A 13,913-nucleotide genomic window follows, 5' to 3' on the forward strand; every position below is an offset into this window, starting at 1 on the left:
ATAATAATAATAATAATAATAATAATAATAATAATAATAATAATAATAATAATAATAATAATAATAATAATAATAATAATAAGATTCTCATGATTTTGAGATTCTTGGGAATTTGAATAACACCATGTTGGGTGGTATTCAAATTTCCTCAAAATGAGAGAAAGTGAATCCCATGGTAATCACTTTCCTAAGAATCTAAAAATTATAATTATTGTACCAAACATGGTAATATTACAGATTCTCATTCTCATCCTTAAGATTACTGCATACCAAACGCTTCCTTAATTTTTAGTTTTTGTAAGCTCCCTCCCTCTAACAAGAGCCCAATATAATAAGTTCCAATTCCTATGCCAAAACAAAAGAAGAAGTAAATGAGTAGTAATTTTTATTGGAAATAATTAAAGTAAGTAGTAGGTTTTAAAAATTTATTCCGTGTTGTCATTTTTTAATGAGCCATTTTAAAATACAACAATAAAGCTTCATTCATGAATACAAACATTTCAAATAAATTTACCCACGTTGTTGTTGGAGTTCAAAATTTTCAAACATGAAACACCCATTGAAGAAAATTTAAACAAATGTTATTTTAATCTCCCACCATGCTACAAGTTTTTTTTGAGGGGATACTTATGGTAATTTAACCGCATTATTTTACCATATCAATAGGAATAAAAGAAATTTTATTTTGTATGCTTTATATTTTTAACGTGGACACTCACAACACTCACATATGAAATTGTTAAAAATCTATCTAACAGTTCACATAATAGTTATTATGAGTAGGTAGAATAACAATTTATATTGTTAGAATTTCTTAATGAGTAAGGTGCATTTATGGTGGAGAAGGTTATTTTACTCCACTGATAAGAATTGTATTTTAATAGTTGGATTATTCTTTTTCTGATTATGATCAAGAGTAGAAAAGGTTTTATGTCGCGCGTTTAAATTTTAATACATACATACACAGTGTTAACCACTAAAAAAATCAAGTGTATTTATGGTGGAACATGCTATTTTACTCCACGAGGAAACTATATTTTTATCATTCGATTGATTTTGCAACAACATTTTTATTTGTTGTTCCCACCGGCGTAGCAAAATAGCATGCTCTACCATAATGATTCTCTAAAAATTTAATTTAACAATTAAAAATAATAGATCCAGTGGTGTAAAAATGTATGTCCTGCCTTAAAAATTTCCGATAAGTAATAGTGACAGAGTAAATTAAAACTGTAAATTTGACCCGCCTAAGATCCATCACTATTGACTCGGGCTCAAGCTAGGCCGATCTAAAAAACCTCTTTTTAAAGATTTTTTTAAAAAATATCTTATAAAATTTAAAGCGAAGTTGACCGAGTCAGTCTGATCTGAAATTTTCATTCAAGTCACCGTGCCAAGCAGTCCAAACATTCGCCAATGAGCGGCGGCCCGAACTTTCACTTACAGGACAAATAAGTCTCTTTTCAGTTATGTTGGAGAACTGGAATCTCACGCGCTTGACACAGGTTTTCAGAACGGCCCATTGCCTTCACTCAGTCCGAAGAAGACCGAGTAAAGTGTAAGCATCTATTTTTTTATATTTATATTTATATTTTTTTGTTTTAATTCCATGATTTTTCAGTCTCTGATTTGCTCATATAATCCCCGTTAGTACGTCGTTGGAATCTGCAAGGAAGCCACAAGCTACGACTTGCATTTTACGCGCTAACACAATAATTGATTGATATTCAATTCAACAGCCGCGACCGTGGACTCCGTCAAACTTTTTTACCATTTTTTACTCGCACATCATCATGGCTACAAGGGATAGAACCATTGAACCATAAAAATTTGAAGTAGCACAGGTACTTGAAATTTTGTGATATAATCAATATATTTTTACTGACCCTTTTTTTCTTTTTGTGAGACATTTAGAAGTAATTTTGTTCTTTTTTTTTAATTATTTGAATTCTAAATTTTTTTTAATTTTATTATTTAACAAGTATGGTTCATAATTCATTTTTATGGTAAAATATTAACTCACAAGACACTTCATCTGACGGCTACAGATTCTAGACAACTTAAATTATTGGTGTTCACGATTATTTTAAAGAAAAAAAACATTAATAAAAACTAGTATAGTTTGGCCAATTAAAAATTTGTAATATAATATACACGAGTTTTGATTAGTTTCGTGAATTTTGCGGTTTGAAAATTTTAAAACCATTAATTAAACCTATAAGTTAAAGAATGAAACTTTCAAATCCATTATTAAAAATTAAAAATAATCAGTTTGATTTGATTTAATTTTATTGATCAGTATTCATGATTTGTTAGCGTATAAACACCTCTAACTTTTGAAGTAAAATGAGATTTTCATGTAAAAGGTCATAATTTAATTATTGGATTGATTTTTACCATTTTCACAACAAATGTTCTATAAAAAAAAAAAAAAAAAATTACTGCGGGTTGATGGCAGCATTTGTCTCAAATTTGTGGCTCCCAAAATTGTGGCAAAATTACTCTACAACAACGGTACATTTTTTTTTCTTTTAACAACAACGGTTACTTACTTAAGTTACACGACAACGACTTGCTTACAAAGTTTTTTATGCGCAACCAGAGTGATAAGTGTAATGAAATCCTAGAATTTACGGTCTATATGGTTAAAAATTTATACACAATCTAAAACTGCCGTAAAAACAACAATGTAACCTTTTAATACGCTTAAACTATCCTTTCTCTATCCTAGGTAGCTTTTTATAAATTCGACCTTTCCCCATTCCACTTTTCTATTCTCATATCTCATATCTACACAGACATTTTCATTCCATCAAAACATCTGCTTTTTCCCCTCAAAAAAACCATCATGTACTCATCTGACCCCAAGTCAACTTACGAGAAGTACACCACCCCGCCGCCGCCGGCGTTCGCGCCCCAGACGTTCGCGCCCCCGGCTGCTGACTACCCGACGACCGGCATCCCAATGAGCTCCTCCAACCAATACTACAGCGACAGCTACGGCTCCCAGCTGCCGCCACACCCGGGCCCACTTCCCCTCCGGCCGCGTGTTCCGGTCCCCTGGTCGACCGGCCTCTTCGACTGCTTCTCGGACGTCAAAAACTGTAATTAAGCTTCCAATTTCCACATCGCTTAAATTCAATTAATAACCAACCAGATCTGATTGTTGACCTGATCTTAAATTCAATTTCCAATTTTTGTTTTTCTTTCTAGGCTGCGTAACTTTCTGGTGTCCTTGCGTTACCTTTGGCCAAATTGCTGAGATCGTAGACAAAGGATCCACATGTAAGTTTAAGTTTTACACACATATATGTAGATGTTGATGTTATATATCTAATAACATATGGTGAGATTGAATGAATGTTTGTGTATTGATATATATATATATATCTAATGAATATATATATGTCACAGCTTGTGGAGCGAGTGGGGCGCTGTACACGCTGATAGCGTGCGTGACGGGATTCGCGTGCTGCTACTCGTGTTTTTACAGGTCGAAGATGAGGCAGCAACACGCTCTGCAGGAGAGTCCCTGCGGTGATTGCTTGGTCCACTGCTTCTGTGAGTCCTGCGCCTTGTGCCAAGAGTACCGCGAGCTCCAGAACAAGGGATTCAACATGCAAATTGGTAATTAAATCTATAATGGTCATTCATCTTCAACATCTTTAGCTCAGTCCCTGTTTATTCTTGGTCAAACTTTGCGTCTCGTTAATTCTTTCTTTCTTTTTATTTTTATTTTTACTTATTTTGTGTTCAAAGTATTAAAACTTGCTTGAGAATTTTTGGGTTTGAATTTGTTGACTTGCCTTCCCAAAGAAATAATCACGAACATCTTTCGGCTCTTTTGGTTAAAGAAACTTCATATTAGTCTTTTTTTTTTAATCCTTGATTTTGGTTGAGATTTTGTTGGACTGCTAGGATGGCTGCTGCAGTGGTCTAGGTTCCCTTGTGACTATTTTCCTTCCCCTGCCATATTTTTTCCTCCCCCCCCTTTTTTTGGTGTTTTTTTTTTTTTTTTTTTTTTTTTTTCTTTTCAATGAAGTCTAAGGGACAAATTTTATAAATTCTCTGTAAATTTTGTCACTTGTGTCAACATGCCCTTAAACTTTAAAATATGCATGTCGCACATTTTAAATTTTGTCATTTGTGTCAATATGTCATTTGAGATTAAATCCATTAAGTTTTTTAACAGAAATACTTATAACTGTCCCTTAAACTTTATCATTTATGGCAATAGACCCTCTAAACTTTAAAATGTACTTGTTTTACCCCTAAATTATGATGTCTTCTACTTTTTTCTCCGCATTTTTTTTACAATGTTTTCTCCTACTAAAATTTGAATACATTCTATTCAAACCTATAAAAAGAACATCCCTTAATTCATCTCGAATATATATATATATATATATATATATTAATATATATATGCATACATATAATTGAAAAATGACATACATTAATGGTTGTGGGGTTTGACTGATGATCTGTTTTTGTTGTGGTTGGCTTAAAAAAAATGTGTAAACAGGGTGGCATGGAAACGTGGAGGAAAAGAACCGCGGAATTGCAATGCCTCCGGTCGTGGAAGGAGGCATGACTCGTTAATTGTGTGAAATGTGAATCAATAAGAAAGAGATCAAGATCTTATGCTATATGTTTGATTATGCTATTGTTAGTCTGCTTGTAATTGTATTGAAGGGTATAAAACATAACATATACAGTAAAATGTCAATAAATAAATGTTCGATAAATTAATAATCTCGATTAAATAATAAAAGTTTTCAGTCTTGACTTAGGCCAATATACTAAATTAATAATCTCGTTATATGCATAAGATAATATTATTTTTCAAATCCTTTAAGGCCCAATAAAAATATAATTTAATAATTAATCAAACACAAAAACAAAAAACATATAAAATCATCATATTTAAGAGTTTTTTTTTTCTTTCCTTCTAGGTACTAAATTTGAAAACTACATACATCTGTTTTATGTCTATGTACATACTTATTAACATTTTATATACGATGTACTTACATTATTATTTATTATATACATGATAACTTTTGTAATTCTATATGTAAACTTATTAATTTTGACTACAATTACTATTTTTTATTTATAACTCATACATGAATCTGGATGAAAAGAATAATACATGCACCAAAATGGCACAAGTTATTAAAATATAAAATCCTTCTTAAATCAATAACATATTCATTTATCGATAACTTAATAACCTCATTAAAATAATATTTTCTTTTAGTCCCAACAATATTAATTTATAGAGGTTTTATTGTATGGACTACAGAGTTATGTTTGCATAAGTCAAAAGATAGTTATCAATCCTTATCTCTTACTTTATTTGAGAATTTCAATATCTGCGGGAATGATGACGAACCCAAATATAGAATTGATTAATTAATAATGTCCCTTTTCAACGCTTGGGAGTGGAACACATATTTATCAACTATGGAAACGAATTATAAATTTAATAAATTCCTGTAGTTCTAATCAATTCCTGTGGACCAAATAACGAATTATAAGTGTTCCCTCCGTTATAGAACAGCCAAAATAAAAACACTCCAAAAAAATATAATACTACACACAAATGGTAGAATTAACATCGTGTCTGTGGAAACAAAATAAGTACTAAAAACAAAAATAAAATTTGAGATCAGCAAAACACCGCCATGTGGGAAACACGTAGGATGACGTCGAGTCCCGACCAGTATGCATGCCCACTAGAAGCTTGCATAAAGGGGACAAAAACCTTGGAGTTGCAAGCACACCGGATCATCAATGTGGCCAGAACTGACAGTCAAAGCCGAGTCAGTTATCCCCCTACCCCTTTCGGGGACCGCCAGATTCTGCTATCAGGATCGAGAGTCTCATTACTTGTTAGATCTAATGTTACAGATGATATTAAAATACTATCCGGAACATTATCAGTGTTCTTACTATTCAGATTAATTACTAAAGAAAGACAATAATGCATAAAGTAAAATAAATGCACACGATATGTTATTATAATTTGGTGCGCACACCTACTCTATAGTGTCACGCCTAGACAGTAAACAGTTTCACTATACTTCAAGAATTACAACACTGACGGACTTATTCACTCAAAGACTCCCTCCTAGACTATGACGCCGTTGTGACGAACTCGCACAATGACTCTGTTTAACGTGTACCACACGTCTTCACATTAAACTACTGAACTCCCTTTAGTCGTTCATACTTTCATCACTGAACAAGGCTCACCGAATCTTGTTCAAATACAAATCTCTTATCTTTTTCTCCATGATTCTCTCCGATGTGTTTTGCATAATCTTCTTTTAAATTTGAATTCTAATCCTCTGGATTATCTTTCCTGATTTCTAAATTCGAACCTCCTTAGAAAAACAGATCAAGTACAAATTCAAATAAAAGATCGAGATCTTCACATGCTTGGCTTTATCTTCTCCTTATCTATTAGCAACAACTAATCTGCACAATGCACTAACTCCACTGTAGCAATCTAGAATACCATGATGATTTCTAGTTGCTATTTTCTGGACCTTTATTTACAAAAAAAAAAAAAAAAAAAAAAAAAAAAAACTTAGTTTGCCAAACAGCCAGCTAACACAATAACCTAACAAACTCCCCCTTTGGTTGTTTTTGGCAAAACTAAAAACAACGCACAAAAGGTCAAAGAAAATACAAAACACATCATCGACAAAAAAATACAAGCACAAGACCCTTCTCTGCATGTTTGACAAAACAAAGCCAAAGGACTAACACAACAGACCGGCCTTCATTCTGGAGCAGACGCAAAGGCTGGCTCGGGAACGGACGAAGTAGCAAGCAAATCAGCAAGGAACGCAGCATCTTCTTTCTTTCTCTGAACAACTTCTTTCTGTTCTTGAGCTAGAAGTTTTTCTTTCTTTGTGAGCCTTACCAACTCCTTTTGCAGATACTGAATGGTGCGATGTCTCTGAGCATCAGCAATTTTTAAACCCGATCCAGAGGCCACATTACCTGCAAAGTCTTCTAAAACACTCTCCCCCTCAATCCCTGTGTTATCACTATCATACTCCCCTACACATCATTCACATGGTTGCCTTCGTGGAGTTTCTGAGACACTCTGAGTGGGCGATTCAACGGTTCGAACACATCATTTGTTGCCTTGATGTCCTTTTGAGACATTAAAACTCCATATATCACGGATGGAAAAAGAAGTGCTGATTTGGATGCTATCACCTCTGGATGACTAACAATTTTGTTAAAGATGAGTTCTCCTATATCAACGGGGACCCCTGTGCCAATTAAATACAGGACTTCGGCCAGCTGTTTGTGCACACCTGTAGTATGAAAACTTGGGAGCCAATTTTCCACCGTAATTTTGTGTAGAGCAGAATACTTCAAGCTTAGATCCACATCGGGAAAACTTTTACTTTTAACATTAGGCCATTGACAACGAACACCAGCTGTTAGTTCAGTAACGACCTTATCATAATCAACTATTTAATTCTCAATCTCCACATGACTTCCATAAAAATCATTGATCACCTTAGGTGAGAATTCAAACTTTTCTCCTCTGACATATACAGTGTGAAACATATCTGAATTTGGCTCTCAAACTGCTTTGAGCAAATTAGCACAGAATTTTATCACAATATTCTTGACAAAAGGTTTAACTCTTGAGACAGTAACATATAGATTATGTGCTTTTAATAGCTGAACTATCCCCAATTATGCATATTCAATCAAATTTATCAATCTCTCAGAGTGAATTTTCCTCCTTGACATTGCATCCCATAGTGAAACATTCAGAGCTAGACATGATGTAGAAGGACTAATAGGCTTACCAGATTTTGGAGACTTTACGTTGGCTCGGCTAGCTCGCTTTGAACCTACTGGAACTGCGGATGGCTTCTTCTATTTCTTCAAACATGCTGGAACCGAAAACTGCTTCTATTTCTTTAAACAAACTGGAGACGAGGGCGTTTTCTGTTTCTTTGAACACACTGGAGACAAAGCTTCTTTTGTTTCTTTGGACCAACTGGAGACTTAGGACACGACTGACCCGCATTGTCACCAAAGTCCTCAGCATCTACCTGCTCATCTTCAGGTTGAAAAGAGGAGTCACTATCTTCAATAACTGGGCGCTTCTTGGACTGTTGTGATGGAATTTCATTTTCAATGCGAGTGGCAAACTTTCCTTTGAGCCCTTCAAGATACATACGGAATCTTGATTTCCAAGTGGGAAACCCAAGTAGCGGAGGAGCGGACATTAGATCAATCGAACTCATTCTGTCATCTCGAAGATCTGGTGGAGAAACATGGGGTTTATCTTGACTTGCTCTTTTTGGAGATGTGGGAGATGTTGGTGGTGATGGCGGCAAGGAAGCTGAGAAATCACTCGGTGCTGGGGATCCCCGAGAAGTACCTAGCGGTGGTTGTTCTTCTTCCTCAAGATTCTTCTCATATCGCAAATGGTAAGGAACCATCTCCCAAGGCCGAATCACGGAGAGAGGCATCGGATCTGGATCGTTAGACAGAGTTTCGTAGTGGCGCGTAGTGGCAGACTTGGGCAGAGGCGGTTTCTTTTTCGTCTTTGGAGATTTAGAGGATGATGATTTGGGTTTTTGCATAGCCGCAAGAACACGATCTTAAATATCTTTCCTTAAGCGTTCAACTTTTGCATCAAATTTGGAACCGGAGTTGCTTCTAGTCAACACCATTGTTGCAGAGAGAACAGACAAAAAAAATTTTAGGGGAAAAATTTTGGGCTAGGTTTCGGATGGAATGGTCGGGATTTGTGGTGAAGAAGAAGATGAATAGTGTTTTTTTTAACTTCCCGGCCCCATTTTTTTATTATTATTATTAATTACATAACACATATCCCCATAGCATACCTTAATGACTCATACCTTACTGAATCTAATGCCTTCGTAAAAATGTCTGCCAATTATTTTTCTGTTGCAACGTACTCCAAACTAACTCCCAAATGAAGTGATGCCGAATATCAATATGCTTTGTTCTATAATGTTGAACTGGGTTTTTTGATATATTGATGGCACTCAGATTATTGCAGTATACAGTTAAGAATTCTTGTGGGATTCCATAATCACTCAACATTTGTTTCATCGACACCAGTTGTGTACAACAGCTTCCTACAGCAATGTATTCAGCCTCGACAGTAGATAGTGAAATGGAATTCTGCTTCTTACTGTGCCAAGAGACCAGGTTGTTTCCAAGATAAAACCATCCTCCAGTAGTACTCTTATTGTCATCAGCACTGCCTGCCTAGTCTGAATCACTAAATCTAGCAAGACTAGGGGATGTTTGGTTGGAGGATTCAAACAATGATTTGAATCATGGTTCATGATTTGCTACAGTGTTTTCTCTCAAAAAAATACACATAAATCAAAAATGATTCTAATAACATGATTCTAATCCATGAACCAAACGTCTCCTAGAATTAGTATCATTGGTATACCAAATACCATAGTCAGTCGTCCCACTTACATAGCGAATACTCTTCTTGACAGCCATTACATGCGACTCCTTAGGATTAGCTTGATATTTGCCACACACCCCAACACTGTAACTTATATCCGGTCTACTAGCAGTCAAGTAGAGAAGACTCCCTATCATACTTCTATAGAGACTCAGATCCACATTAATACCGCAAGCATCCTTTGTCAACTTGTCATTAGTTCCCATTGGTGTTCTCATATGCCGAGACTGCTCAAGGCCGAATTTCTTCACAAGATTCTGAGCATACTTACTCTGCGAGATGAAAATGCCGTTTTCTAACTGTTTTATCTGCAATCCCAAAAAGTAATTCAACTCACCAACCATGCTTATTTCAAATTCCTTCTTCATTTGATTCACAAATTCGTCCACCTTGGCTTGAGAAGTAGAGCCGAAAACAATGTCATCCACATATATCTAAGCCATAATGATTCTTGTGTTAAACTTCTTGATAAACAGAATCTTGTCAACTCCTCTTCTCGTGTAGCCTTTCTTTTCAAGGAAGTCTGTCCATCGTTCATACCATGCCCTCGGAGCTTGTTTTAGACCATTTAGAGCCTTTTTTAGTCTGTAGACATAATCTGGATGTTCTGGATCCTCGAAACCCTTTGGTTGTTCCACAAAAGCTTCCTCATTCAAGAACCCGTTTAGAAAAGCACTTTTCACATCCATTTGATGTAACCTGAACCTCATCAAGCAAGCGATGGCCAGCAATAATCGAATGGACTCAAGTCATGCGACCGGAGCAAATGTCTCATCAAAATCAATCCCTTCAATATGAGTATAACCGTGAGCTACAAGCTGAGCCTTATTTCTAGTGATATTTCTATTTTCTTCTGTTTTATTCTTGAAAATCCATTTGGTTCCAATAACATTAGAATCCTTTAGTCTGGAAACTAAGGACCACACATCATTTCTCACAAATTGTTCTAGCTCTTCATGCATTGCATTTATCCAGTACTCATTTAGCAGAGCTTCCTTAACGTTCTTCAGTTCAATTAGAGAAGTGTAACAGACATACCTAACCATGTCACGGTAGTTAATTCTTGGCCTGTCTTTGGTGCGTATTCCCTCATCTATTCTGCCAATTACTTCCTCAGCTGGATGATTCCTCTTGATTCTAGATGACGGTTCTCTGGTAATCTGATTAGCTGCATCTAGGACTTCTAACTCTTGCTCTGGCATCTGCGTCTCAGATGATGTCCCAACATCATTAGCAACACTATCAGCAGTATTGTCCTTTACACGCCATTCTTCAAACATCTTGTCACCTTCTTTAGTGGACTTGTATATCTCATCATTTGTAAGTCTCTCTGATTCATCATTGAAGTCATCAATCACCACGTTTATGGATTCCATAATCGTTTGAGTCCTTTTGTTGTAGACCCTATATGCACGACTAGTAGAAGAGTATCCAAGGAAAATTCCGTCATCACTTTTTGCATCGAGCTTTCCTCTTTGTTCCCGATCATTCAGAATGTAACACAGTTCCAAAAACATGAAAGTAACTGAGATTTAGCTCCCTTCCCTTTCATATCTCATATAGAGTGTTTCTTGTTCCTAGTCTGAAATAAACTCAATTCACCATGTGACATGCAGTATGAACTGCTTCTGCCCATAATCTATATGATAAGCGTTTTGAATTTAGCATAACACGAGCCATCTCTTAAAGAGTTATGTTCTTTCTTTCAACAACTCTATTTTGTTGAGGAGTCTTTGGTGTTAAAAATTCATGAGCAATGTCGCGCGTATTGCAATATTCAGTAAATATTGTGTTTTCAAACTCCCTGTCGTGATCACTTCTAATTCTCACTATTTTCCCAATACTGCAGTTTTTCTCCTTTTGAACACAAATTCTGGAACACCTTGAAGGTGTCAGATTTCTCCCTAATAAAGTTAACCCAAGTGAATCTGGAAAAGTCATCCACACACACAAATATGTACTTTCTTCCACCAATTCTTTCAACCTACATGGAACCCATAAGATCCATGTGAATTAGTTCAAGAATTTGTGTTGTGGTTATGTATTGTAACACCTTGTGTGACACCTTTAGCTGCTTTCCAATCTAGCAAGGCCCACATATTCCTAGTGGTATTGGTCCAAGTTTAGGCACTCCTCTAACTGCCCATGCATCAACTATCTTCTTTAAGTTTCTGTAATTAAGATGTCTGAGCTTTTGATGCCATACCTCAATTTCTTCTTTAGTAGCTTTGAGCCATGAGAGTGGATGCACCAACATGTAGCAATTATCAGATGATCTTGATCCTTCCATCACACAGTTTTCTTCCTCATCAATCATACGACACTTGTCTTTAGAGAAACTCACAAACGGTTCTTGATCAGATAACTGACTAATACTTATGAGATTGGCCTTCAACCCTTCCACAAGTAAAACATTCTTCAGTCTTGATAATCCATCAACATCTAGAGTTCCTTTCCCAAGCACTTTCCCCTTAACACCATCACCAAAGGTCACATGTCCATCAGTTGAACTTATGAAATTCTTTAGAAAACTTCTTTCACCAGTCATATGCCTGGAGCATCCACTGTCAAAATACCATGAGTTGGTCGTACTTGCTTTCAAAGATGTGTAGGCCACATGACATCTTAAGTCGGTTTTTCTTACCCATACTTTATGTGTAATTCTACTATCTCCATCATCCTTCCTCCTTGATGTTTTTCTTATGAAATTTGACGAATTTGGAAGCATTCCTCTTTTTAAGGCATTTAGGTACTTGTAACACCATGGTCGAATGTGTCCTGGAAAATTACAATAGTAGTAAATGGGAATAAATGGTTTTTATTGTGAGCGGGCATGAGTAATAGTCTTAGAGTGAGGGACTTTTGGCACAGACTAAGATTTTTCTTTAACAAAGACTAACTTGGATGACTGGCTTTCTCCATTGTAGCCTAATCCAAAATGATCACAACTGGATTTGCCCATAAACAAACTATGGTCTAGTTTAGCAGTACTAGTGTTCATCGTCTTCAAGGTATTCTGAGTATGCTCTAATTCAGCATTAGCTTCCTGCAGTCTTTTATCCATTTCAGCAATCTTGGTCTCATGGCTAATCTTTAGAGTCTCATTTTCTTTTAAAGTATCGGCCAATTTCTTTTCAAGTGACTTGTTTAACTTGACCACCTGAATCCATTTGTTGAACATTGATTCATAAGCCTCCTGAATAGTCTCTTGTGTCAGTTCTCCATCATTACTGAAACTGTCAGAATCAGAAAGATCTCCGTTTACTTCTGGTTTTTGTGAGTGTATTACAGATGATGTTCCAACATCGTTTGTGACACGATCTGCAACACTGTTATTGGAAACATCCTGATGTACATTGAAGGCGACGTAATTGTTCACATGATCTTCATTTTCCTGGCTGCCATCAGATTCTTCATCACTCCAAGTCACGTTGAATGTCTTCTTCTTCTTCTTCTTCTTCTTAAGGGTATTTGTGCATATCGATTGGATGTGTCCATATCCGTCACATTCTCGACACTAGATGCCTCGGTTTTGTGTCTTGGCTTCTGAATTGCTTGCAGCATCTGTATTCTTCTGAAAGTTGTTGAATTTGCCAGAATTTGGAGTGAATCCCTTACCTTTTACTCGTTTCCAAATGCGGTTGAAATTCTTTGTCAAAAGAACAAATGATTCTACCAAAACTTGTGGATCTCCTACATCTTCTTCCACAGTCAGTTTTTGCAATTCTGCTTGAAAGGACATTTCTTTCTCCTGCTTGTTTTGGTCCAGATTCATCTCAAATGTTCTTAATGATCCCATCAACTCATCTAGTCTCATAGTTTGAATATTTTTAGCTTCTTCAATAGCAGTGACCTTATAATCGAATCTCTATGGTAGTGATCTCAGGGGTTTGCTGACAAGTTTTTCCTCTGAGATTTTTTCACTAAGAGCAAAAGATTCATTAGCTATATCATATAATCGTGAATTAAATTCAAAAATAGTTTTAGTTTCAAGCATACGAAGAGTTTCAAACCTGGTTGTGAGCATATTCAATTTTGATTATCTGGCCGCGGCTGTTCCTTCATAAGCCACCTCCAGAATCTCTCATGCTTCTTTTATCGATTCACACGTGGATATCATCTTGAACTGATTAACATCAACTCCATTGAATATTATATTGAGTGCACGTGAGTTGTAGTTGGCCAACTTGTCTTCATCAGTGGTCCATGACTCTTCAGGCTTGAGAGTCTATTTTCCTTCTGCATCCTTAGTTACTGGATGCTTTCAGCCAGTCAGGACTGCACGCCATGCTTTTTCATCCTGAGCCTTAATGAAAGTCTTCATCCGAGCCTTCCAATAAGAATAATTTGAGCCATCGAGGAGAGGTGGACGTGATACTGAACCTCCTTCCTTCAGCAAATCCATCTCAGA

General features: G+C 36.0%; 2 protein-coding genes across 2 annotated transcripts; one reads left to right on the forward strand and one right to left on the reverse strand.

Annotated features, from left to right (window-relative positions):
- The first annotated feature begins 2,716 nt into the window (after positions 1-2,716).
- On the forward strand, positions 2,717-4,715 carry LOC21386255 (protein PLANT CADMIUM RESISTANCE 2). Its single transcript, XM_010097420.2, has 4 exons — positions 2,717-3,104; positions 3,214-3,285; positions 3,415-3,627; positions 4,526-4,715. The coding sequence occupies exons 1-4, from the start codon at positions 2,849-2,851 to the stop codon at positions 4,600-4,602; spliced, it is 618 nt and encodes a 205-aa protein (XP_010095722.1). The 5' UTR covers positions 2,717-2,848; the 3' UTR covers positions 4,603-4,715.
- Positions 4,716-11,321: 6,606 nt separating this feature from the next.
- Positions 11,322-13,319, reverse strand: LOC112091467. The gene is made up of 4 exons (XM_024165160.1): positions 13,062-13,319; positions 12,403-12,962; positions 11,709-12,066; positions 11,322-11,486 (listed from the first exon to the last, which is right to left on the reverse strand). Exons 1-4 carry the CDS (start codon positions 13,317-13,319, stop codon positions 11,322-11,324), a joined length of 1,341 nt encoding a protein of 446 aa, XP_024020928.1.
- Positions 13,320-13,913: the final 594 nt, after the last annotated feature.

Source organism: Morus notabilis, unplaced genomic scaffold (genome assembly GCF_000414095.1).
Source record: "Morus notabilis unplaced genomic scaffold, ASM41409v2 Scaffold2508, whole genome shotgun sequence".
Lineage (NCBI taxonomy): Eukaryota > Viridiplantae > Streptophyta > Magnoliopsida > Rosales > Moraceae > Morus > Morus notabilis.